This window comes from Manis pentadactyla, chromosome 2, assembly GCF_030020395.1.
Source record: "Manis pentadactyla isolate mManPen7 chromosome 2, mManPen7.hap1, whole genome shotgun sequence".
Taxonomy (NCBI): domain Eukaryota; kingdom Metazoa; phylum Chordata; class Mammalia; order Pholidota; family Manidae; genus Manis; species Manis pentadactyla.
Genome location: NC_080020.1, coordinates 141,444,286 through 141,471,114, shown reverse-complemented (window position 1 = coordinate 141,471,114; position 26,829 = coordinate 141,444,286). Strand labels below are relative to the sequence as shown.

The following is a 26,829-nucleotide window of genomic DNA, read 5'->3' as shown; positions in this document are numbered from 1 at the left end:
CCCTGGAGCCTCCCAGCCCACACCTCCATTTCTGGCCCAGGCTGAGAGGACTGTGGCTTTTTTGGCAGCCTGGGAAGCTCACACAGAGCAGCTTCATAGTGCCGCCAAGGAGACACCCTTCACAGCAGCCAAACAACGCAGGAGGGCAGCAAAGTTGGAAGATTTCCCACACTTCACAGGCTCCAGCTAAGAGCACATCGGGACGAGGGCAGACAGGTATTCCTTGCCTTGGGGAGACCAGAGGGCATGACACTGGCAGACGCCTGGACGCCACCGTGGTAGAGAAAATCACAAGCGCTGCCCAACTAGAGGCAGGTGAGTGCTGTGCTGGACCAGAGACCTAGACCCCAGCACCACCTGCAAGGTGTGAGCCTGGATCCCCAGGTTAACAGAACCTGACACAGCATGTTTTGGGGCCACTGGAGAATCTCAGGATGGGCTGCCTACGGGACCGTCCAGCTGCTTCCCATCTTTGTGGCTGTGATAAGACAAGCTATGGGGGTCACGTGGGGCTTTGGAAACCCCACCGTGTCCCACGAGGCACAGGAACCCCAAAGTGGGGCAGCTCTGCTCAGCGCACACAGGACTGACGACTGTCCTGTGTTCAGCTCCTGGACCAGACATGTTCAGGGAAAAGGTGATGGGGGAGGCTGGCCAGGTCAGAGGCTGCATGGAGCTGGGGAGCCAGAGGGCGGGGCCGTGGTGGCTGTTAAAGCTCACTGGTGGGGTCTGTACAGGAGGGAGCCACAGGGCGTGCGCTGGAGTGGCTGTCACCAGGAACCAAGAAACACCCGCAAGGCATGAGGAAGGGGGCAAGGCTGGCGGTGCCTGTGAGGCCGCAGGGAAGCACAGCAGCTGCCCTGACAGCCCCTCCACACAGATGCCTGGCGATAGCCCACGTGTGCCCACCTGGCTGGGCCAGATCAGCCCTGCCTGGCTCGGGCCCCGCCCTGGTGATGCGGCACCTGTGAGCCTTGTCTCAGGGCCCCAGGGGAGGGCTGGCTCGACTTGCTCTTCCTCATGGTGTGCGCTGCCGCTCTGCACGGCAGGCAGGCTCTCTGCTCCCCCCACACCCCCGTCCTGTCCCCGCTAAGGCTGGCACTCTCGGGCCCAGACATCACCTGCAAACCAAGACAAGCTGAATGAGCACAACGATGGGCAGCTGAGAGGTGGCCGGTGGCTAATGTCCCCTGGGCCCCTGCTTGTCTGACCCCCCAGACCACTGCAGATGAGTGGGGCCTGGTCAGGACACAGACTGAATGTCAGATTCCCAGGAGACGCCCTTCTCTCTGAGCTGGGAGACGGTGAGGGCGAGGGAGCCCCTCCCTGTGCACCTGTGCGTGACGTGCAGGTGCCTGTGGCTGGTGTGTGAGCCACTGATGTGCACATCTGCATGTGTGCATCTGCTGAGAGGGAAACTTGTGGCTTTAAATATAGTAAGAAAAAGGATCTAAAATTCATGACCTAAGTGTCCACTGAAGAAGGTAGAAGAGCAAAGTAAACCCAAAGTGAACGAAAAGAAATAATAAAAATAAAAGCAGACACTTAAAAAAAAAAAACGCAGAGAAAGAAAATTACAATCTTGCAGTGCAAACGATTCAATAAACAAAGTGATAGCCTGGCATGGGCAGGCCCACGGTGGGTGGTCCCACGGCAGGTGTTCCCAGACACTAAAACAGGGCACGGGACAAGCAACTGTATTCCGAGAAATCTGACAATTTAGATGAAACAGTTTTGGGAAAAGTACAATTTATAAAAACAGACACAAGATCAAACAGAAAATCTGAATAGTCTTCTTTCTATTTAAGACATCTACAAAAAAAATCTAGTGTGAGGGAGATGCCCTGGTCCCTCTGACAATCACAGGCGGGGGCCTTCGGGGCACAGCAACCTCACCCCACACGAGCCCTGTGGGGTCCCGGAGGGGCCCACGCATCTACCAAAGGACTTGTTCAGAAAGCAGGGCAAGTCAGTCTTAGCGTAAGGACCGGGTAGTGACGTCCTGTGTGACCTTTCAGGGAAAGTCACAGAATGGTGGCTGTGGGCACCCAAGTCATCACCAGATGCACACTGGACATCACGGCGCCGGCTGTAAGGACGCTGCAGCATCTGTGCGTGAGGCATGGGGCGAGATGGGCAGAATCTAACTGTAGCTGGCTGGCTGCACCTGGGCCATCACGCTGTCCTCTACTGTTTTAAAGCTGCAGGGCTCAGGACAGATGGCCGAGGACTGAGAGAAGGCCTGGGTCCTTCCTGTGTCCTGCCCGGTCACCTCCCTTCCACCCACGCCCCCCTATTACACACTCCTGGCCGGGAAGGGACACAGGTAGTGCAGGCCATATCCTCGCAAAGAGAGCTACCAGCTACTTCCCACTACAGGGATGTGGGTCCAACAGTGACCCTGCTTGTCCCTGGCACAAATGTCAGGGGACCTTTGGTGGGGACCCAGGGTCCCCTGGTCAAGTGCTGCAGACCCAGGATGGGGTGGGTGTGACACAGCCCCCAGAAAGGTCTCAGGTGAGAAAGGTCACCAGCCATGAGGGTTGCCCCTGACAGCTCCGAGGAACGGTAGTCTTGAAATGCTTCCCCATCAACACACCTGCCCTGTGCTGGGCAGCACACTCTGCAACCTCTTAGAGGGCTACAGGGACCCACTGTGCAAGTCCTTCTATCCTGGGGCCTTCTGCCCTGCCATAGCCCCCTGCTGCCCCAGGCCCCTGGCCCACTCTCCCTGCACCCAGGGTGGGCAAGGGGCCTGTGCTCCCCAGTGAGCATCTCTGCCAGCACCCCAAGCCCATGAGCTGCATGGAGAGGTGCAGGATTTCGGGTGCTGTGACAGTGGGTGTGGGGTGCAGTGAGGGCACTGGGGTGGGGGACAGGTCAGGCCACTCCCACTGGTAACTCCATGCAGAGGGCAGAGTAGCAGAGGATCACATGGCCAGCAAGCAGAGGGCGTGGAGCTGGCAAAAGCCCCATCCCACTTCAGGTAGCAGGCGCCCCCATAAAGGATACACCAGAGGCAACATATTTCCAGTTGTGTAACAGGAAGGGGCTGAAGATGCCAAAGCCGTTGACAGCCAAGATGAGGAACGTGGCCCAGGCCACCGCCTAGAAGGAGTGCAGGGGCTTCAACCAGCTGCTCACTCAGGACAGGTGAGGTGGCAAGGCCAACTTCCCCATCCGCTGCGGCTTCCGGGGTGACCCATCTGCAGCTCCTGCTGCAAGACGGACCGAGGGCACGGCAGGCCATGGGCTCCTGTCCACACTGTGGCATGGCCAGGGGACCCTGGGGGCCAGGGACGGCCTTTAGTGGCAGAGCCGGCAGGGGTCGGGGGTCCTGCAGAGCCTACCGTTGCCACAGTGGTGGCACAGCTGCAGACAGCCCGGGGAGGCATGTAGCCCACAGGACGAGCAGGAGGGGCTCCCGTCTGCCAGGACCCCAGGCGCAGGCAGCTCCCAGCCAGGGGACCACTCCAGCAGAGTCCCAGGACTTGTTTAAAATGCAATAGACCCATATGGAGATTCCCCAGATGCAGGCGGAAAACCCACATCGGAGGCCCGACCCCAGGGAAACTGGGGAAACACAGGAAAAGCAAAGTGGCCGGAGGGATGACGGCCCTTTTCATCCATGACACGCCCTGTGCCATTCCGTCCACGGGTGGGAAGGCCTGCCAGCCACGGGCCCGCTGGCATCCTGAAGCTGTCTGGGGCTGGGCAGCTGGGAGGGAACTGCAGTGCTTCCGGGATGCCAGGGGGCGGGGCCATCAGGAAAGGAGGGTACCGTGAGTGTTCAGGGGTGTCGGGGCAAGCCGTCTGTCAGCCGCACAGGTGGGACTGAGCAGCAGCAGACCTGCCACACTAAGCACTGGTCTCCCAGGAACACAGTGCCCAGGAAATGGAGTCCAGGTTACTACAGCGCGATGGCAGGCGGGAGGACTGCTCTGTGGCTCCCAGCGTTGGGACCGCCCCTTGAGAATTCTCGGAGCAAACCGGGGCCTGCTCTCGTTCTCTGGATGGGGTGTCAGGTGGATTTGGGGTCATGGGGGCCCGAGCCTACATGAGAATCCTGGGCATCCTGAGAGAACATCATGTTTGTGGAGCAAGGCTGAGGTGCTGGGGCCCAGAACACAAAGAGGCCATCTGTACTGGACCCAATCTCCAAATAAACGCAGCATCTGGATGGGAGGGCCAGCAAACAGGAGGGACACTGGCAGAGACCAGTTCCAGCATCCTGGGGAATTCCAGGAACCCTGATTCCAGGGAGTACGGGAACCGTCACAGGTGTGATAGGAACCCAAGTGTCGTGCAGAACAGGAGCCGGAGACACGGTATCTGCTGGGACATCCAGACAGCGAGGCAGACAGGGAGGAGGGCGAGCGTGCGCAGGACCGTGACCGCCCTGGGGCGGCTGACTCCAGGCCTGTGCTGGGGAGCCTGCAGCTGGTCCCCGGTTCCACACATGTCCTGGGAGGAGCACAATCACTGAGGTGGACCCCCGAGTCTGGCGTCAGAGTCTGTAGGACTGAGCAGAACAGGTCTCCAGGTTCCGAGCATTCTGACCCTAAAACAGACCCAAACTGCCACCGCGTGAGAACCACGAGGCCAGATGTGTGAAGACCTAGAGGGTGCAGGCTCTGCAAACACCAAGACCCTCTGTTCAAGATGTGCATTGCATGAAGCAGCCGCACGCTGCAGGGCCCACTCCCTCTAGAGTCAGACCCACAGCCTGAGGGCATCATGATGGAGGGTGGGCACACATGCCCCGATGACTGGGATGAGGTCTGGCTGCAGCGCCCTGGTTGGGGCTGCAGTCCGCATGGTTCTCCATACACGGGGGCCCTGGCACGAGCTGACAACAAATGCAGCCTGGGCTCTCCACGGCCACGGCAACGTGCAGAGGTTTCGCTCAGATGGCTCCATAGCATCAAGCATTCACACCTAGTGTGAAACACATGCAAAGGGAAACGTGTGTTTTTCCCAAACTCTCCTTTCTTGATTAGCTCCTTCAAACAGTGCAGGCACCTGGCAAAGTGCTTTGTGCTGCCTCCCAGCCAGGGTGGGCACTGGGTGACAACCACACCTGGGGATGCCCATCTACTGCATCCATGTGGGGCTTACTAGGGGGTCTTCCTAGTCGAGCTCACCCCCAACAGAGCCCCCTGCAGACACAAGCATGGCCCCCACTCAGATGCTCCTCTGCGGCAGCATGCGGGAGGGCACAGGGTGCTGGCTGCCATGCCAGGCAGGTGATGGCTCTCCACCTGCAGAGGTGGTGGCCGGGGGTTCCGACCTGCCAGCAACAGCGGGTGCTCGTCCCTGCTCCACTGAGCATCTGTCCCACCACCGCCAAGGGTCCTGCCCCAACAGCCACAGACAAGGCTCTGACTTGTGGACACTCATGCCACATACCCGCCACATGCTACATGCCACACACAGCCCACACACCATGACCTCTGTGCTAACATCTCCCCTGAGCCCCATCACTCATCAGGTCCCAATGGCTCTGATGGCCACTGCTGTGCCCTGGGGGGCCCTGCAGTCAAACCTGCCAGCTCCTGATGAGAACAGAGTCAAGTACCCGCCGCTCACCTGTTCACAGCTGAGGGTACAGGTGCCACAGGGCAGCAGTCGCCCCCTGCTTGGCATAGGCCCCACTGAGGCACAGCCGGGCCTGCCGTTGACACAGCAGTAACGGAACCCAAAGCATCTCACAAAGCCAGGGCCCAGCCCCAGAGACCCCACTGCCGGCTGGGGGGCATGAGTCAGACCCTATGCAACTCCACGTGGAAGGCATGGGGCTCGTGAGCCCCTCCCCACCTGTACCCTGAGCATTAAGCATACTTCCTACACTAGCCCCTCAGTGGAAAAGCAGCTGGCCCACAGCCCTCCTGGCCTCAGGGGTCAATGGCCAAGCACTCCAGGCATCTGACCCAATTTCCTTGCCCCTGGAACCCAGGCTTGTGTGCTCTGGTGTGGGCCTCTGGCTTAGACTCTGCCCCATGAGAGGCCCAGCAGGAGAGGAATCAGGGAGTGAGGGTTGTGGGCGCACCGCACAGCAGGAACCCTGCCGCAGCCCTCCAGTCCCTGCTCATGTCAGTTCCTCAGCGCCCATGCTGTCTGCTCACCTGGATCCCGCTTCCTTGAGCTGCTGTGTACCCCCAGTCAGGAGGTGCTGTCCTGCAGATCTCCAGGGAGCAAGGCTTCTGTAGGTCGACAGGGATGCTCACCCAGAATCCTTGGCTGACAATGGGCAGCAGAGACCGAGGCTCAAGACGCTCTCTTGGCATCCCCAGGCTCAGGGACCCAAGAAATGGGCAGCCGGAGCACAGTCACCAGGCAGTGGAGCAGGTGGCTGCCTCCCAGGGCCCCTACAAGCAAGCACCCACTTTGGGCAGGCCCCAGTCGGCACCAACAAAGTGGCACTGACCTCCGACCAAAAACAGCATCCAAGTGAGGCAGGAGCCCAGATTCCCACAGCCAGCTACTGCCAGCCACGGTGCTGCCCAGCCAGGCCCGAGACAGTGGCGTGGATGGAGCCCACCATGTACCACAGGGACCCCAGGCAATCAGACCATATGACTGGGGTCTCAGGCCCGAGATCAGCCAATGGCATAGCAGGGGCCGCGGCTGCGGAAGATTTGAGCCACAGTCACTGGTCCCTAAAAACAAAGGCATTCACCCCTCAAAAGCAGGCAGTCCTACTACACTCTTTCACCCTGAGAAAGATGTGGTCCGTGGCGAGGTTGTGACTCCTGAATGGGGCTGATGTGTGGCCAAGGCTGTCCGTGAGGATGGCCTCACAGCTCCTGAAGATGTCGTTTGATAACTCGGGATCAACAGCCAGACACGTATATGGCCACGATGGCCACCCCAGTCCTGTTGGGGTGGGTGGCCTCCACACGGGCCCCTGGTGTGCAGTAGGCCCCCAGCCAGGTCCCGTGTGGCACAGGGCTTCCAGGGTTTCAGGGACAGGGAGGCACCAGCCCAGGGGACCTCAATCCTCCAGTGGGGTTGGGGGGCTCAGCTGCTCACACCTTTTAAGAAATGATCCTTCCTCAGAGGTACCTGTGCTCCATGAAGGTGACTCCAAAAGCCACAAAGGCAGCGCTTGCTCACCATACAGAGAACAAAGAACACATTTTTGTATCACCTTTTTACCAAATGAAGATTAAAAAGGAAAGGCCTGGGCCCTGGATGCTCCTGGGGACCCACTTCCCAGTGGGCATGCAGCTTCCTGAGCAGCGAGACAGGCCTCACTGTGCATTTGCTCTCAGGGGCACCGGGCTGCCCACCTGGCCTGACCATCTGAACCACAGCCTGGGGCAGGAGGCAGCTGCAGCCTTGCACTGAGCCAGGTGGTGCTCACACCATCTGGTGGGGCCCCCAAGGCAGAGCCCGTGCCCTCCTGGAGTCTGGGGCTCTAGGTCCTCACCGTGTCTCAGCCAGCCTTGCCATTGTGCACTGTGCCCATGTCGGCATGGACATGGACTCGGGCTTTGGGCCGGGAAGTGGGAAAGGCTCCCGGAAGGTGACCGCAGCACCCACACCCTCGAGACCCATCCAGAACCGAGGCTGGGCGAGTGCAGCACCCACACCCAACCCAAGCCTAGAAGTGCAGATTCTACCCCCGCACCACCTGGGATGCCCATGGACACAGGGTGGCACAGCTGTGGGCATGCATGGGCATGGAGCCAGCAGAGGGCTGGCTGCAGTGGGTCCGAGCTCCTGGGCCTGCCCCTGGGTGTCTGATCCTTCGCTGACACCCAGCTGTCAAACTCTTTTCTTCTTATGCCGGACACACACCGCCTCCCACATGTGCTGGGACCTTTCTCCAATCCAGACAGTGCTGGGGCCGGCCTGCACCCTGGGCAGTCGGTGGCCAGTGGGCCCACTGTCCCAGGCAGGCACTCCTCCCTCAGGACTGACCCTGCCCCCGAGGTACTGGATTCCATTCTGCTCTCACACTGAGGGGCACAGCAGGCAGCTCGGTGGGTGACCCTAGGCCTCGCCGCGGGTGGAGAACAGGTCTAGATGCTGAGAAGATGGGAGACGACAGCAGGAGGAGCCACCCCCATCTTCTGGGAAAGGATTTTCCTTCAGTCACTCAGAAGTGGACGTCCCCCAGGACCGTGTGTGCCTTTTGTCAAGATCTGTGCTGTGTTCTTCAAATGTGAACGGGTATCCAGGACATGTCCTCGGGCAGGCAGTTTCTCACCACAGCAAGGGGGCAGTTTACTATCTCCACCAGAACTCGGGCCTTCCGAGGTTTAGAGGAGGGGACACTGTCCTGCCTGCCAGCCGGCCCCAAACCGGAGGGCGTGTCAGCTGCTCACCGCATGCTCCAGAACAGTCTCCACCATGACCTGCCCAGGACCTGGGGGGCCCTGGGGACAGGCAGGGCTCCCAACAGAAGGCGGACAGACACACCCTCGTCTGCCTCCCCAAGGTGGCGCTGGGGCCTGACAGGTGAGTCCACACAGCGCCAACACATGGAAGCTGGGAGACCACAGCAGCCCACACTGTCTGGTCACATGCCTTTATCTATGTTCTCTACTGTTCAGGACCGTAGCTGCTACAGAAACACTGCACCGTGGCTGACATGATTGCAGACGAGGCACCCCATCCCCAGGGCTGCCTCCCACATGGCAGAGGGAACAAAATGAAAGTCTCTCACAACAAAGACTATACATGCAAATAAAAAAATATAAAAAACGTTGAAGATGCTCCATTAGGCTAGCACTTTGCAGAGGCTGCAGGTTCTGGGGACTGAAGAAATTCATAAGGGTCGTGGGTTACCTCGGGCTGCTCACCAACACTGAGGCGAGAAGGGCTTCCTGCAATTATGGAATAGACAGGGTGTTGCCTACCAGGCTCTGTGCATGCTTGCACACTCAGGGGCCCTGAATCAAAAGACTGGGTTTGCATGACCACTATCAGCAAGCCCAGGACATGGCCAGAGAGCCTCAGCTCACCCCTCACTGCCAGGGTACAGTCTGCCCTCCCACCCGCACCTGGAAGGCCGCCCCTCACCACCTGGGGTACAGGCCATCCTCCCACCCACTCCTGGGGATGGGCTGCCCCTTACTGCCTGGGGTGCAGGCCTCCCCAAAACACACTCCTGGGGACGGGCCACCCCATTTCTCCTGGGGTGGGGGACAGAGGGTTACTCTTCACAGATGGGCTGTGGATGGCCTGTATGGGAGAGGGGACCCTGACTCCACACAGCACGCATGTCTGTGGGGCTGGAACAGACAAATTCAGGGGCTCTGGGGCTGCCCACCCAATGCCAAGACTTGCTCTGCTGACCGCACCGCTCAGACCTTCATCCGGGGCTGAGGTGACAACACTCAGGCAGATGCGAGGAGCCAGAGGGAAACCCTCGGTCCCTCCTGGTGGGGCCAGAACATCCTAGGGGGGTCCCAACGCGCCTACTCTCCCCATCACACACTAAATGCGGGAGACCCCGGGCCAAGGAAGAGCATGCTCTCTCCAGAGCACAGCCCTACAGGAACCACACACTTGTCCACAGCAGAAAGCAGCCCGCATTCCTGAAGCCCCTCATGGCAGCCGGGGTCCACTGCCCAGGCCCCACCCGGACTGAACTCCACCCTATGCCCCCCGAGGCAGCACCTCACCCAGGTGGCGTTGCTCCCTGTCGGAGGGGGAGGGGTTGGACAGGGAGCTGAGGTTGGAGGGTGGCCGGGAGCCCCCACGCTCTGCCTGTGCTTCGTGCAGGTCCTGCAGGAGCCTGGCCGTCTCATCCAGGGTCAGGTGGCTGTCGTCAGGGTCCAGCTCCTTCTTCACCTTCCCTGCAAATGCAGCAATGTTGGGCAGCCAGCACCACCCCCACACCTGTAACCATCCCTCACCACCAGCATGCACGCTCAGGATACCACCCGAGTGAGTGAACAGACCAGAACAAGAAAGCAGAAGCTGTGGGGGCCGAGCGGAGGCTGGGGTAGGAAGGGCAGTATGGCAGACGGGAGCCCCGGGGCCACCTTCAGTGGAGACATCTAACCCATGGGGTGCTACTGCCAGAGGGAACTACAAAGCAGGATGGCGAGTGTGACCAGCCTGCAGAGTGAGGGGGGAACCCAAGGGGCCCAGCCAGCAGGACACTGAGAGCTCCCGAGTCTCAGCCAAGCATGTCCCTGCCTGGTGAGGACATGGCCCTGCTGTGGAGTGAAGGGCTCACACGCTGTTGGACAACTTGGCCCAAGCCCGCGGGAAGCGCACGGCTGAACAGTGGGGCCATGCTTGCCCCACACTGACCGGGCTCTGGGCCCTCCTCAGAATGCCGCAGGGCAGAAGCTGGGTGGCCTGATGGCTCAAAGCTGCCCAGCGGCCCACCAGCGCAAGGCCACCTCAGCTCAAGTGTGCAACCAAGTTTAGCACCAATGGCCCGACCACAGAGCCTGGCGTCCCGTGAACCACTACCAGGCAGGGGCGGAAGCAGGAAAGAGCCCACCAGGAATGCAGACACAGAGCTGAGCAGGAGGGCTCTGGGACAGTGAGGGGAACCCACTCCCCATGTCCAAGGAGGGCACATGCTGGTGCAGAGGGAAGTGGAAGAAGCTGAACAAGCCGAATGGGGCCCCCAGAGATGGGAAGGGCCGGGAAGCCCCATGGAGGGGCGGCCACAGAAGGAAGGCCCTGGGGCCCTCGAGGACAGTGCCGGATGGCCAGAAATGGCAGAGGAAAGGCAGGTCCAGGTGACTGCTGGCAGAGGTAAAGCCAACTTCCACACCCTGCCGGCCCAACAGGGAGAGCATAGCCCAGAGAGTAAGTCTGAAGGAAAGCCAGCCAAGGAACATTATAACCAACTACTGAAAACCAGTGGTAAGGAGAGAATCTTCAATGCACCCAGAGGAACAAGGACTAGTTGGTAGGAAACATTAACACAGCAGCCAGAGACGCCAGCGCTGTAAGGCAAGGTGGGGCCCATGGCTGTGAGCTTGCTTTCAGGAGGGCCCCACCACCTGAACGACAGGAGGAGCTTCCCGACTGAGCGGGGATCAGCGTGGCTTACGCCAAACACCTGCTTTCCCCCAGGAGTCTAGCAGCAGGTGCCTATGCCACCCCACTTTGCTGCAGGGGGTCAGGCGAGTCCGGCGGGATTCCTGTGAGAAAGGGCCTGGGCAGCTCCCATCTGGTACCCCCTGAAGCACCCCACACTTTCCCTTTTGTAGATTCTGGTCCGTATCCTTTACTGTAATCGACCCACAGCCATGAGTATGGCTACCGAGTCCTGGGAGTCCCAGGGAGTCATCAAGACTTCGGGTGGCCCTTGGGAGCCCCAAACAATTGAAAAAATAGAAAAACAGCAGGATGACAGACCTAAATCCAACAGGACAGGTAATTACATTAAACACAAATGATCTAAAGACATTTCGATCAAAGGAAGAGACTGTCAGGCTGGGAGCAAAAGCAATCGGAGTTTGCTCTGTAAATCTGACACACCCACTTTTAATACATTGACAGCATTTTAACAATTGCCTCTGGGACGGGGTCATTCTCATGGGAACTGATCTGTATTTCTGGACGTGTAGCGGCATCTCCAGTTTCCACCCACCAATGCCAGATGCACCACAGTGCCACATGACAACCAGAGACATCTCCACACATGGCCACGGTGGGGGGGTGCTCCCAGGGGACACCCACCAAGGCAGACCATGGGCTGTCCACGGGCCGGGGGGGGAGTGCACAGGTCACCACAGGCCACCAGGGAGCTGGGACGTGAAGCAGCCAGCCTATCACATGGGGCACATGCGAGCACGTGGCAGCTCATCCTTGCATCCATGCACAGGATCCAAGGAGCCCAGCAATCCTGAAGATGGAGCCTGTGGACCCAACTGCAGGCCACAAGGGGCGCCTGGCACAACCTACCCAGAGACCCAAGCATGGAGATGTCCAGAGAGACGTCCGAATACGACTTCACCGACATGAAATCCAGCACAGAGCTGCCTTCCCCGAGTGAGTCCCCAGCCTGCAGGAGACAGGGGCACACGGGCAGAAGCGGGAAGCTGACCGAGGGCAGTCCCCTCCAGCTGCTGAAACCGTGCCAGTGGCGGTAACACCAGCCTGTCCCACCCCCGGGAGGGGTGAGACAGGCGTGTCCAGTGCATGCTTGGGCATCATGACCGAGACCAGAGGTGCCACACAAAGTGGCCCTCTGCGGCCCACAGGCATGGAGGGACTCAGGAGAGGCCATTTTCAGATGCCATCTGATGGGCAGTGTGGCAGATCCCAAGCGAGCGTGCACCCCTGCCCACGGCGACACTCTCTCTTGTGCCAACTCCCTGAACCACATCCTTACAGGAACGGCCGGTCCTCCCCAGGAAACAACCCCACACCGCCTGTCACTCCCAGATTTGGATTTCAGGGCTAAAGTAAAGCTGTTCTTAAAACAAACACTGAGGGCCATTTCTGGTATTTCATGGGAAGGATGCCACCTAAGACCCAAAGGCCCCTGGACTCAGCCAGATCAAGTGGCTGTCACAGGCAGCACCCTGCCCCTGACACTCGGGGTCCCCACCAGGTAGCTACAAGCTGAAGCTCCATGTGGTGGCAGGTGCAGAGCATGCAGCTGGCAGGTGCGGGGGCCGCTCACTGCCCCCTCTCTACCCTCAGTCCTCTCCTAGGGCTCGGGGGATCCACCAGGGACCCCGCCAGCCTGCAAAGTAGGCACAGACATCCACCTCTGCCAGCGGCTTGCAGGTACCCACCAAGGAGGAAGCTGAGGCTCCTGCCGCCACCTGTAGGGCATGGGCCTGAGGGGCCCCTCCTGTCGGGCTGTCTTGGCTTCAGGGATGGCGGACCTGCTTCCGTCCCTTGTTGTCACAGAACCTACCCCATCTGGCTCCCATACTTCCCCCAAGGGGAGCCGCCACGGTGCCAATTTCAGATTGCCAGCACACCAGGCTGGGGTCACGTTGACAGACTGGCAGTGGACCAGACCCCAGGGTGGAATGTTGCCCTAAAGTCCAACAGCAGCCGCCACTGTACCCTGCTATGTGATCCAAGGAGGCCCCAGTGGCAGGCCAGACGGAGCGTGTGCTGGGCGGCCTGCAGCTCGTCCCTGCTCTTGGCCACGGGGTACCTGCATGGCCCAGAGACCCTGGGCAGAGCCCTCGCTGCCTCCCGAAGCCGGCCAGCCAGGGAGCACATCCTCAGGACACACCGGTGTCACCTGCACTTCTCAGGTGAAGATGGCACGGCGGGCATGGCCGCTGCTCTCAGATCCCTGTGCCTGGATTCAGAAGCCTGTACTGTGGCTTTGTACCCCTCACCCATGACTCAACATCCTGGGGCAAGGGGAGATTACCACTTAATCTCACTCATCAGAAACATAACCCATTTCTAAATACAATAACACATGGAGCCTTTCTCAGCCACCTGACTTGAAAGGCAGAGCACAACTGTCCCCACAGGAACCCCAACAACGGGCTCTCACATATTCATGAAACTCACCCTCACTTCATCTGGAGGCTTCGCTGGAACATTTCTCCTCTGCAAAGCCAAAGAGGCAAAAAAGCCAATTACTCCAAAATAAGTCACACAGAAAGTCAATTCATTCACATCCGTGCACAAGAAGCAACGGTGCTTTGGTGCTTCTATGCAACCCCCGAGTTGTCCTTGTAACGTCCACACACTGGGAGCGGGAGCTGGGCCCGGCTGCTCCTGAGAGACCCCAACCCGACCTGCAGAGAGCCTGGTGCACAGAGTACGACCGCGACCCCTGTGGGCTGAGACCCATGGGAGCTCCCGGGCCAGCAGGCGATGGAGGAGGGATGGCTCCCGGCCCTGTTCCTGCAGCCCTGGGCACTTCATGAGAGAAAGACCAGATGCCGCACCGTGGGTCGGGGCAGCCCAGGAAACGTGCCAGCCTGGTGACTGCGCCTGAGACCAGCATGAACCCTGACAGACCCTCAGACAGGCAGGCCCACGCCCACCGCTCGGGCCTCAGTGTCTGCAGGAGGGCTTATGCTAGGCCACTAGTGTGACCACAGCCTGAATGGGGCCCCAGCCATGTGACCAGCAGATGCAGCGACCTGTCAGAATGCTGTACCGAGCTACTGTCCTGGCACCTGGCAGTGGCATGACCTTAATAGGTCCCCCAGCTCTGCGCATGTACCTAAGGACAATCAGCTTGCACGCTTTTATACAGAAGAATGTTTCTGAGATTCATGTTATGATTCTCATAAACCACACTGTTGTTACTTAATGTCTGTTTCCTCACTAAACTTCCGCTCACATATACATTTCTGGACCAAATATTGTTTAATGCTCTGGCATTTCTGAAATTATACAAGTCCATCTTCCCAAAAGTGACAAAGATGGAATCCAGAAAGGAAAGCAAGGGACCAGCACATTTCAGGGCCTCCCTCCATAGCCCCCACAGAGCGTGTGGATGCCTGCCGGGGATGCGGCACCAGAGGCAGCACCTAGAGGGCACTTCCAGAGACAGCACAGAGCATGGCAGCGCGGGCATGTGGGCAATCACAGGTAGGGGGCAGATTGAGAGGAGGACATAGCTTGGAGCAGGAGAGCCAGAGACCTGAGCTTGTGCCCTATGCCACAGGGCTAGACATGCAGACACGTGCCCCAGCTCCACCAGGCCAGAGCAGAGAGGTCCGTGGAACTCGGGCCGCCAGAGACCCCAGCAGGCCGGCTTTTCTCTATTAAGGGCAAACTAGTCCTGCAATAAAGGCTGCCTAGATCCATCCTAACAGAGCTTGTCAACAGTCCCAGGAGGGCCAGGTGATTTATGAGCCACAACTCGGCCAAAACAATTACTAATACTCTGCAGGAAGATGGTAAAATCCAGGCTAACCTTATCCGACAGAAACATTACCTAGGCACAGACCTAATTTTACATTTTCTAGTAGCCACATTAAAATTAGTCCTAATGTGCAATTCATCTTAAAGTATTTTACTTAATTTAATACTTTGGAAACATTTTACTTTAACAAGTAACCCAAATGAAATCATCACTAATGAGATATTTTCACCCTTCCTTTTCATACTAGTCTTTAAAGTTCTAGCATGTAGTTCACATTCTCATCACATCTAAATCCCGACTAGCCACATTCAAATTCCCTAACAGCTGCTGGTGGGTGGTGGCTGCCATGTGCCCAGGATGAACAGCAGAGCCTCCACACTTTGATGCCTGGCATCTCGCAAATGATGAAGCAGCAACCTTGGCCTATAACCAGAGGAAAATCTGCCCCAAGGGACAGATCCACAAATGAGAGGCGACAGAATTAGTGGGGAAGGACTCCAAAAGCAACCATAGTAAAACTTAAGAAATACCCAATGACTTAAAGAAAAACATGATCTTAATGCAAGACCACAAGATGCAGACAGAACCAAATGGATTCTAGAGATGAAGTGCACAGTACATTAAGTTAGAAATTCACTGGCTGGGATCAACAGCAGATTTAGGCATAAGATAAAATCACTAAACTTGAAGACATGGCAACAGAAATTATTCAAAACAAAAGGAGGAAAAAAGGCTTAAAACAAAAAACTAAAGAGCATTAGCAGCTTGTAAAATATATCAAGATCTCTAACACACTCAAAGACCCAAAAGAAAGATCAGAGAGGACGTGGGCAGAAACCTGAAACCACAGATGGACAGGTCCAAGGAGCCTGACAAACATCAAGCAGAACAAGCCCTAAGAAAAGCACATGAGCTGAACTGCTAAAATCAGTTCTGGGGACTCATTCATGACACCCAAGCAGCGGTCAGCTGACGTGTCCTCCAAAGGGCCAGAGAGCAGACAGAGGCACGGCGGCCACGGACAGCCACAGCACTATTTCCTGCCTTTAACGACCTTTAAAAGACTCAAAGATCATTCTTCGCTCGTGGGCCAAAGTTTGCCCATCTTTGATCTTGACCAAAACAGACAAACACAAATGTGAAAAGAAGGCAAGAACAGCCAGCATCCTTTGGAAACAGTGCAATTCAGGTTTCTCTTCAAGTGGATGGGACCAAACATCAACCTGAAATTCCAAACCCAGGGAGGATGAATTTCAAAAATGGAGGCAGAACACAGACTTTTTTCAGACAAAGAAAAGCCAAACAGACTCACTGTCAACAGATGTATAGTAAGTATGTAAATCCCCCTGGATGAGGAAAATGACACATTACAGAAACGTGGGGTTAGAGAACTATGAAGAGCACGAGGAATGCTCAATGTGTGGGAAACAGAGAGAGCATCTTAAAGTTTCTGGAAGAGATAACTGTTCAAAGATTCACAGTAAGTAATCAAACACCAGCAAGGGACACACAGCCAGGACCACCCGAAGGTAGCCCATCTCCCGAGGGCAGGCTGGCTGGCTGGGAGGGCTCCCCCTACGGTGGGGGCACCAAGGGCACGCGAGGAGCCGAGGCCCAGCACGGCCCACCTGCCTCAGCTGGATGAGCGTCCGCGAGTGGTCCCCGCCTGTGATCTGGTCCAGGAGGTCATCCACCATCTTCTTGCTGTAGCTCCCAGCATCCTTCACGAACTCCTGCAGGCTAGAAGGGGCCGAGAAAGGGTGGGCTGAAGCACATGCCCTGGGTCTGACCCTCCGGGCTCTCCTCCACACTGGTGGTTCCATTACAGGGACCTGCGTGTAGCGACGCAAGAGGGGTCTGTGCTGGGAGCCGTGGACCTCCCAGATGTGGACCCTTTAGGGAGTGGATAGTTTAGGGAGAGGACATTTCAGCAGTTTTCAAAGTGGCACAGGACCCAAAAAGGGGAAAAGGTCTTGAGATAAAGAAAGCAAGGTGAATACAGTACAGACACATACACACACAGACACTTACATTGATTGCTTTCTGCAAAAGAAGCATCATTGTATCTATTACTTTGGATTTAAAAACACAAGTAGATTGAGGCTCAGTGGAGGTGGCCACCCACTGCGGAGGGGGCAAGGGAGGGAGTAGGTGTGGGGGCGAGACTCCGTGTGTCCTTCAGTGTCATTTTGATTTTGACCATATGAACACTTAAACAAAATAAAACCAAAAAACTTACAAGGAGGCAGGGAATAAAAGCCTCCCCAGTCCTAGCATCAGAGCCTGGACAAAGGCTCCAAAAGGTTTCCCAGATGCCAAGACACTCACTCAGAGCAAGAAGGTCCACTGGTCAGGAGGCCGCCCCTGGGGGCACCTTAGGACAAACCGCCAAGCTGATGTGAGCGGGCACTAGTGGGAGCCCTCACGGCATGGTCTGCAAGTGCCCCAGCACCGTGAGGAGAGGACAGTGTGTGGACGACTGGGAGAAAGGGGCGCTGGCACCATGGCCAAAGCAGCCTCAGGCCAGGCCCTGTGCGGCCTGCGTTACTTGCTGCAGGGCACACAGAATCTGCACACATTTCAGGCTCCTGGGGGAAGCTGGACATGGTCTGGCTACATCGTGCTCCCTGGACCCAGGTGACTGGTGACTGCAGAGCTGTAGCACACTGACAGGGAATGGGGTAAAGGAGAGTGTCACCGACTCACGACACTATCCTCTCCAACCAGAAATTTCCTCCTTAGTTTTCCACTTCTAGTTTCTCACAAAAATGTGGGTTAGGTATTCATTTACTCTATTAGGGCCAACTGATTTCTTGTTTTATTCCGTTTCTTGGAGGATCACAAAATTATGTTCCAATTGAAAATTACTAAAATTCTGTAGGTGACCCACTTCTACTCTGCCACAGAAAACAAAACACACACACACAAACGGTTCTACATAAACGCAGTACCACAGTTGTATTTCATTATTACATTTTAGTCACAGTTAGGGGCTATTTGTGTCCCCAGAATTCATATGCTGAAGCCCTAAAGCCCAGGATGTCAGACTAAAACTGTATTTGGAGATGGGACCTTTAAAAGGTGATTAAGTTTTAAAATGAAATATTGAGGGTGGGCCCACATCCCATGTTACTGGTATCTTTTTAAGGAAGAGGAAATCAGGACACAGACATACAGAGGGTCCGCATGAGGGCCCAGAAGGTTCAGGAGGAGCCCACCTACCCACAGCTTGGGGCTCCAGGACTAGGAGGCAGTCAACATGCATCCAGCAGCCCACACAGACCGACCCAACCACCAAGAGCCACGCACAGTACGAATGCGAGTGAACTCTACACGTACAAGCTGGCTACACATATCCCGCTGAAGGGCGGCCTGGGTCACCACCACCTTAAACCATGGCCAAGTTACCTGAACCTCAGGACTCCCTGCAGCAGCCAGATGGTTTACTGAGAGCCACAGGGGTTTCTGCCGCCACCAGCGGTCACCTCTCTACATGCCCACACCCAGGTCAGAACCATGCGCCAGGAAAACGCTGCCTACCGTCTGCCCGCCCACGCACTGCTCACCTCAGCGCACACTGCACGCCCGTCTCGTCTCCATAGGCAGAGTAGAGCAGCTCTGCTTCATCTGATTTCAAGTCGCCAAACACTGAATGTGTGTGCGTGGAAAGGGCGGAGCTAGCGCTCGAAAGAAACGTGACTACGAGAAAGGAAGAGAGAGAGGAAGACAGGGCCCAGTGCTTCTCCTCGCGCGGCACCACCCCCTCCACGCCCGACTCTCCGGACACTGGGAGGCAGAAGCTACTTGGGCACAGCTAGCCAGGCCCCTCACCCCGACTTGCCCCACACAATGCAGAGCAGGAGCAAGTGGAGCACAAGGGCCTCGTGGCGGCTGGGCTGTGCGCACCCACTGTTACCAGGGACCAGCATGCAGGGCCGGCTCCCACAGCCTCTCACATGAACAGCGTCGGCGCTGGGAGCGTGTGTCCCAGGCACGCGGGATGTGGAGCGGGCACCCCCAGCTCTCCCCACCAGCTGCATCTCCTCAGGGTGACAACCAAAATGTCCCCAGACACAGCCAAATGTTTCCTGGGACAAAGCTGCCACGTACACGGATGCGCTCGCTCCAAGGCAAACCAGAGGGCAGCCTGCCACGTACTAGCCAGCCAGACGCACTGCCCACGCCTCCACCCGGCTCTGCACCACGGTGCACACAGATCCCTCCCAGGCAGGCAGCGCGCTGGCCAACAAGGAGCAGATGGCAGGGAGGGCTGGCCCGGGAAATCCTTTTCCCATCACCTCACACCAGCTGAGTTTACCACTGGCTTCAAAGCCAGAGCCTGGACACAGCACTGAACAGGGAGCCAGGGAGACCCCGGGGCAGGAACAGGCGTGCCACGTGCCCTGATGCAGACCACCGTCTCCTCCACTCACCTTTGCCCCTCCTCTCCTCCTTGAAGCCCAGTGTGGTGAAGCCGGGGAGCAGCTTGCTGGAGAGTGAGCTCAGGTCCACCGGATGGGTCTCCTCCTCTGCAAGGGGACCAGCGCTGAGCACAAGGCTGGCGGAGCCCCCAGCTCCACCGCAGCCCAAGTGTGCTCTTCCCTGCACGGGGTGTGGGGTGTAGGCCCGGGGTCTCCACAGACCATCCAGTAGCCAGTTACCACTCTCAAACTGCAACTGCACTCCAATCCCACTGGCTATTACCCCAAACTGACACAGTGGAGATGCTCAGGGCCCTGACCACAACACCAGCACATTTTCAGGTCAGCGCTCACCACCCTAAGGGATCTCACCCCTGGTCCTAATGGCACCCAGGGGGCCTCTGCGGGGTGCACCGCACACATACACGGCCTGGACAGGGCCCCTCCATTCTGCAGAACCTCCACTTTGGTGTTCTTCCTAAGCGCTGACCAGCCTGCTCTTGCGGAGAACACCATGATGATGGCAGCCATGGTTAAGGAACCGGGTCCGTTCACACTCTGTACACACTGCAGGTACAAATGCACCCACTTCTCTGGACTTGCCAGCACGGGAGCCCCCATGTCCCCATTAGTGAGAACACTGGGGTTTCCTTCCTGTGTGTGCAGGAACGTATTTCAAAGCCAAGTGAGTTTAGCTTTTCCTCAAAGGATGAGACTTCGATATTTTTCAAGGAAACAGAGATGTAGAAACACTGTTTGAAGACTGTGAACATGACCACACAAGCTGGGTGGACCCAGAGTTTAGCCTCCTTCAGTCTTCCTTATCAGGTGGGGCTTCCCTTCCAAAACCCATGTTGGGCCAACACCTGCCTCTTTCAAGCCTCAAGAGGGGCCACTTTCTGACAAAGGAGCTCTTGCTTAGCTTGCAAACCCTTCACGATGGACCAGGGGTCCAGCCCTATGGGCTTCTCTGTAGCTGAGGGTGCATGACTTGTCCTGCTGATTGTCCCAGGGACCCTGACCAGCCCTGACCTCCTGCATGGCCCCCTGGGTGCATGTACCCCAAGTGCTGTGCTTGGGGGGGGTGCGGGAGCAGGGACCCAGGGGCTCCCTGTCTACACCACCCACTGCATCATGCACTGCAGAACCAGGCTGCAATGCACGAAGATCACGGGCTATAAATGGAGGTTACGAGGACAGCAGGCAGGCGCAGAGCCAGGCCGGCCAGGGCGCCCACCATCAGCATCCGGGTCGGCTGAGTTGACCACGCTGTAGAGCAGGCTTCCATCGCCGTTCTTCTTCAGGTAGCCCATCTATAAGGAAGATGCTTGAGCGTCCGGCTCCCGGATGGCACCTGAACCCCGCATGGCGTCCAACCCCCAGGTGTAGCCCAGCCCCTGGACAGCGCCTGGTCCCTGCATGGTGCCCAGCCTCCAGGGACAGCACTTGACCCCTGGATGGCGCCTGGCCTCTGGACAGTACCCAACCCGAGGGTGTCCTCAGCTTCTACACTTGCGACCCCTACTGAAGCCCCACAGAACCAAGGCCTACAAGTATGGCCAGCCGGATCTGGAGAGCTGCTGTGTCTCCATGAACTAAGGCCCAAACCCCCTCATACTGCTTCCCAGATGTTTTACTTTCAAACCTGTTTGCAACAAAAAAAGCTTCTTAGACTCCTTGTGAGGCTTCCAAAGGAGCTTTTGAGATGGAAGCTTTACCCAGAAACCACCGTCCACAGCAGGTCAGCACCCGGACCAACAGACCGGTCACCAAGCACGGCACAGGTGGGCAGCCCAGCAGCCCCATCCCCGAGGAGGCATGTGGGGACTTACTCCCATTCTAAAACCAACCACCAAATGGGGCCACCAGCACACAGGCAGAGGTGGTGCCTGGTGTGGGTGGGCTGAGGGGGTGGCCCTGCCCAGGGCTGCATGTCCAGGGGAGGGGCAGCCAGGGATGGAAAGCTGGGCCCAGGCAGGCAGAGTGGGCACAGGGGTTGGGAGGCTGGTCACCGCTGACAGAGTGGGCAGGTCAAGGCACAGTCAGGCTCCCGCTGTGCAATCACAGCCAGGAGGCGACAAAGAGGAGGGCAGCAGGGCTGGGCTGGGCTGGAGGCTTCAACAAGGACTGCGCGCTCGGGCACCGGGATGAGCTCAGCACCGCTTCCCCACACGAACCGTGCATCTGCCTGTGGTCTGTCCCAGTTCTGCCCTGAGGCCACCCCAGCACCCACGTCTGGTTTCTGAAGGCTGCTCCCCACTGAGGAACAGGGGCTCCATGGGAATCAGGCAATTCTGGGGCTGAATCAACCACAGACCTGTGGGGCCAGCAGGACCACTGTGAAAACTGCACAGAAGCCTCGAACGTGGAAGCTGGCACATTAGAATGAGTGAAGAGAAACTTGCCTCCACGTACTCACATCACCCAACATACCCGAACCTTATCACTGCTGAATTCTTTACGAGCAGTTCAAGTTGCATCTTGAAAATTACTAAGAGAGAACCCAAAGCATTGCCATCATCAAAAAGACAAACAACAACAAATGTTGGCGAGGTTGTGGAGAAAGGGGAACCCTCCTACACTGCTGGTGGGAATGTAAATTAGTTCAACCATTGTGGAAAGCAGTATGGAGGTTCCTCGGAATGCTCAAAATAGAAATACCATTTGACTCAGGAATTCCACTTCTAGGAATTTACCCTAAGAATGCAGCACTCCAGTTTGAAAAAGACAGATGCACCCCTATGTTTATCACTGCACTATTTACAATAGCCAAGATATGGAAGCAACCTAAATGTCCATCAGTAGATGAATGGATAAAGAAGATGTGGTACATATACACAATGGAATATTACTCAGCCATAAGAATAAAACAGATCCTACCATTTGCAACAGCATGGATGGAGCTAGAGGGTATTATGCTCAGTGAAATAAGCCAGGTGGAGAAAGACAAGTACCAAATGATTTTACTCATATGTGGAGTATAAGAACAAAGGAAAACTGAAGGAACAAAACAGCAGCAGAATCACAGAACCCAAGAATGGACTAATAGTTACCAAAGAGAAAGTGACTGGGGAGGACGGGTGGGAAGGGAGGGATAAGGGCGGGGAAAAAGAAAGAGGAAGTTACGTTTAGCATGTATAGTGCGTGGGGGGCACGGGGAGGGCTGTGCAACACACAGAAGACAAGTAGTGATTCTATAGCATCTTACTACGCAGATGGACAGTGACTGTGAAGGGGTATGTGGGGGGGACTTGGTGAAGGGGGGAGCCTAGTAAACATAATGTTCTTCATTTAATTGTAGATTAATGATACCAAAATAAAATAAAAATAAAAATAAAAAGAGAGAACCCAAAGCCCTGAGCAGTCTGCAGAGACCCTACAGAGGCGTGAGATTCCGGACACGTCAGATAAATAGATGTGTTTGGGCTAATTTCAGTTGTACCCTGACTATGACAAGGACGTCTAAGCTGTGCAACTGGCCAGTGTGCTACTTCTACAGGACACTTGGCTGGTCTACAATGACTTCCTGTGTGAGAGGGCAGGTGCTCAAAGGATGGCAGGTCTCCCAAGGACAAGCACTGTCTGACAGCCCACCACACCTGGTCAGGACACCCTGCCGCAGGGAAGAGTGAGTGCCCAGGGGAAAGGGCTAACCCGCAGTGGGGAAGCTGGAGGGTCGGCCTCTGTGCAGGGACGGAGGTTAACATCCACCTTGAAGGGGCACGCTGACCGCAGTGTCTGCATGCCACATGCTATTTCTGTGTGGGTTCTGCCCACGAGGCGCCCTGGCCCCCTCCACAGGAGATGGGCCTACACTGAGGACAAGGCACTGACCCCATGGCCCCAGGGAGAGCCAGAACTGATCTCGGCAACTAAGGCACGACCCAAAATGACCAGGCAGAGCTCCAGCCAGATGCCCGGGTGTCCTGACGCCGACCTCTCTGTTCTGGTGGCTAGGCTACACCGCTGTCCTGGCAAACACACACACACCCATTGGGCAGCGCTACCTTGCTGCCTGGGAGGAGCCGGCTGATCCTGTCCCGAGCCTCATCGGCTGCGTGCTCCACCAGGGCCAGCACGTGCTCTTCTGCTGTGCTGTCGGTCAGGCTGCAAGCATTTCCTTCCGGCTCAAACATGCAGCTATGAGGCAGGAACACCGCGTGAGGTGCAGGAGGCACCCAGCATACCCACTTCCTCACTGAGGCCACCCTGAAGGCCCATAAGGTCACATGGGACAGTGGGAGTGGCATCAAGCACACGTAAACAGCCTTCCCTTCCCACTGTGGCCTCAGCAGCTCAAGGCACTCCCATGGGGACAGTGAGGTGAGCAGTTCTGTGTTCCTTATGTTTCTGTCATTTTTTTAAGAGCACAAGAGACACAGGTGGCAGGAGCCCCACTGGTTACAGCGTCTTTCAAGGCACCATTAGAAGTGACAAAAACCCCGTGGAGGGTGGAGGTGTTGCTGGGAGAGGGGGCTGCAGGCCCCGAGGGAGCCCTGAGATTTCCACAGGCGGCTCAGGCCCCACACACAGGAGGAGTTCCTGACAGCTGAGAGGCACTGGGCACAGCACCCACGGGCAGTGGACTCATGGAAGGTCTGGAGCAGGTGCGCAGGAGCCCTCTCGGGAGCTGCCTGGGGGGCCCCAAGCCTACGGGAAGGCTTTCCCTCTGCTCCCGGGCTCAGAGCTATAGGAACAGGAGCCCAGGGAGGGTGGGGAGCAAGAAGCCCCCTGCTCTGTGCTACCTGCCCCAGGTGCCCAGCACATAGGCTGCACAGAAGGGGACTTCTTAGGAGTGAAGGGCTCGCCAATGAATATTCAAGCAGCCTGTGTGGGGCAGCAGTGACTGCCAGCCACAGCCAGAGCACAGCTCATGTGGAGCCGGCGAGGCCATCTTGACCCTTCTGACCCCTGTGCATCAGTGTGACAGTCACTGTCCTCCAGAACGAGTGACTGTGGTGGCTGCAGGACCCCAACTGTGGGGTCCAGGTAATGGGGACACTCTTTACCACGATGAGCAGGGAACAACAGCCCCCTCCCTCTGAATTCTGGGTCCAGGTTCCACCCTAGCTGGCCTGGGGCCACGTTCCCCATCAGGCTACACAGGAGCCCATCCGAGGGTGACTCTGAGGTTGGCAGGAGAGCAGGCTCTTCTTTGGCCCCTGCTGTCTGTAGGGCACCCCCTTCCCGAGGGGCCCCGATAGCACACGCTCCTCTACCTGATGGCTTCCCTGCTCGGCCTTTTGCACTTCCTGGCCGTCTCTACTTGGACGGGTGCAGCCTCGGGAATTGGCTCCTCAACAGCTGTGTCTTCATTGCCCAGAAGCGCTGCCTGCTGAGAGAAATCCACGTCCTGCATAAACGACATGCTGCGCTTCAAAGCGAATAGCCGCTCCTAGGATCAGAAAGGACAGAGCAGCGACTTTACCTCCCCTCACATCTGAGGCACCGTGATGATGGGTGGGGCGGCCCAGCCTCGCCTGGCCTGACAGCTGACCAGACAGCAGGAGGGCGCAGGGGTCAGCCCAGGGTGCAGCCAACCAATGGCAAGCACCCAGCCTGCAGGGGGATGGGCAGGGCCATGGGGGCTACAACTTGCCCACAGGCTGACCGGGGACAAGGCTCTGGCCCTGGAAGCACGGCACATGCAATCTGGTTCATGGGGCACGTCTGGGAAGCCACTCAGGATGGCCGGGCTGTCCCATCTGGATGTAGTGAGGCAGCCACACGAGGCAGACCCACAAGGCTGGCTGCAATCCAGCAAGACAGACACCCATGCTCAGTCACCAGATCCAGAACTTTCCACCAACCCTAAAGGAGATGCTACAGCTGGGCCAGGAGCAGAAAGAGGAGAGGGCGGCCTGGGGCATCTACCCTAGAGCAGAGGTCCACACAGTGGCCCGTGACAGATGGACAGAAGCATGTTGTTCACTGGGAGAGGGCTGTCCGTGGCTTCCTTACTTTGCTCATCATCTTGAATCCTGCGTGAAGGATCTTCTTGGCCAACTTATAGTACACGGTGTCTGGTCTGTTATATGTCATTGCATTGTCACACATCAGTTTGAAATCTGCCTAAGAAGAAAAAGAACTCATCAGGTTTGAACCACCAGGCAAAACAAAGGGTTTAGGTTCTTATCAAAACAGGCCAGAAAGTGATTGAAATTAAATGGAATGCAATTGAATTTGGTTCTTTGAACAAAAAATAATCTTTAAAAACTTTCAGTTTCCTCAGTGTTCATTGGTCTTCACGTGCATGGGAAATTTTCCAGTGAGGTTTGCCTGTAACTTTGTGCTGAGAAGAACGTGCACGTTTCATGAGAGGTAAAGGATGCCTCCTCCCTGCCTCCAGCCATTCCCCTCTATTTGGGAGGAGCTGGACATAAACAAGAGAACCAGCAACAGGCTCTTTTAAATACAAATCAAGGGATGAACCAACAGGTGGGCACCATCAGGTGCTCCTCCTCTGGAATTTTTCTGTAGTAGGTAGTGTCAGAAAAAGACCGCCTAAAACAAGGAGAACCTAACTAACCAATAACCTGTTCAAGTTAACTCCAAACGGATCAGTAATTTCTGACCCAACCAAGTCACTAGATCAAGGTGAGCTGGACACCAGGACGGACGATGGCTGCCAATGCCAGGTATGCCCCCTGGGGCCCTCCCAAGCCCCGCCACTGGCCTGTGCCAGGGTCCCCAGCCCTGGGACCGAGGCCACAAGCCCCATCCCCACAGGTCCCAACTGTGATGGGTCCAGAGCCCTCTCGTAAGGACGCAGATGTAGATCATGAGAAGCCTCCCAGCATCACAGGTCCCCGGTGAAGACCCACTTTCAGGCTGTGTGCCTTCCATGGGTCAGAAGACCCTCTCAGTAAGTAACAATGGAGAAGCCAAGCTTTTCAAAACTGGATAGAACCTAAAAACCCAACTTAATGCCTCCTTCTAAGTGGCGCCATTGCCAATGTTGTCAAGCATTCACTTGGATATTCCCTGCAAGTTTCAAAGCCAAAAAGCAGTTTCTATCCATCATGAGGCTACCAAGAAACAGAGAAGCAAAGTACTCAAGAGAAGTAAGAATTTGTTCTAAAAAATTAAACTCCCAGTTATTACAAGACAAAACTAAGAATTAGGAAAACTTACTTCTAAAACACCCATCCTGGAGTCAGATCAAACGGCACACATGCTTGCTTGCCCCATTGCATTTCTAATAGTGTGCAACATACAGTACAGCTTCTAGACCAAACTGTGGGGACAACTGTCACCGACCTGTTTCCTTAATGCTCTGTGAAATATCAGCCCAAACAAAGAATTACCTGTGAAAACTTGCAAATGGAAATGACCCAAAATGAATGAAGTGTTTACTAGATATAAACACGGAACTCCCTAATGCTTTCAGGAACTGAACTTACCTTAAATTCAGTGACAGACTTGTACTCATTAGCCACAATTTTGTCTTTCATTGTCCCAAAATCCATTGGATGTTTTATTATCATCGAGTACCCAGGGGCAATTGCATCCGTCACAGGAAAAGCAAAGAATCCATGGGGGTCTTTCCTGAAAGCAAAAGTATCCTTGTTTAAACTGAAAACCCTCTAAATGACTTAACACCTTCTCCAATAAAAAGTCTGATAT

The 26,829-nt window shown here is 56.4% G+C and overlaps 1 protein-coding gene across 16 annotated transcripts in view; it reads right to left on the bottom strand.

The window, feature by feature from the left end:
• Positions 1-1,681: 1,681 nt before the first annotated feature.
• Positions 1,682-26,829, bottom strand: part of BRD9 (bromodomain containing 9) — a 28,117-nt gene continuing 2,969 nt past the window's right edge. For 4 of the 16 annotated variants that reach the window (XM_036920186.2, XM_036920134.2, XM_036920197.2 and 1 more), the window contains 14 exons: positions 26,607-26,751; positions 25,165-25,275; positions 24,423-24,598; positions 23,211-23,343; positions 20,441-20,516; positions 19,216-19,311; positions 18,349-18,481; positions 16,411-16,522; positions 13,471-13,509; positions 11,887-11,986; positions 9,636-9,809; positions 8,811-8,834; positions 3,351-3,491; positions 1,682-3,218 (listed from right to left, as the gene is read on the bottom strand). In XM_036920186.2, the coding sequence (XP_036776081.2) occupies positions 3,145-3,218; positions 3,351-3,491; positions 8,811-8,834; positions 9,636-9,809; positions 11,887-11,986; positions 13,471-13,509; positions 16,411-16,522; positions 18,349-18,481; positions 19,216-19,311; positions 20,441-20,516; positions 23,211-23,343; positions 24,423-24,598; positions 25,165-25,275; positions 26,607-26,751 (1,534 nt within the window). In that variant the 3' untranslated portion in view covers positions 1,682-3,144. Of the gene's footprint in view, positions 3,219-3,350; positions 4,939-6,125; positions 7,108-7,138; positions 8,835-9,635; positions 9,810-11,886; positions 11,987-13,470; positions 13,510-16,410; positions 16,523-18,348; positions 18,482-19,215; positions 19,312-20,440; positions 20,517-23,210; positions 23,344-24,422; positions 24,599-25,164; positions 25,276-26,606; positions 26,752-26,829 lie in introns of those variants that run through there. The other 12 variants (XM_057496845.1, XM_057496847.1, XM_057496846.1 and 9 more) reach the window with 10 other exon arrangements.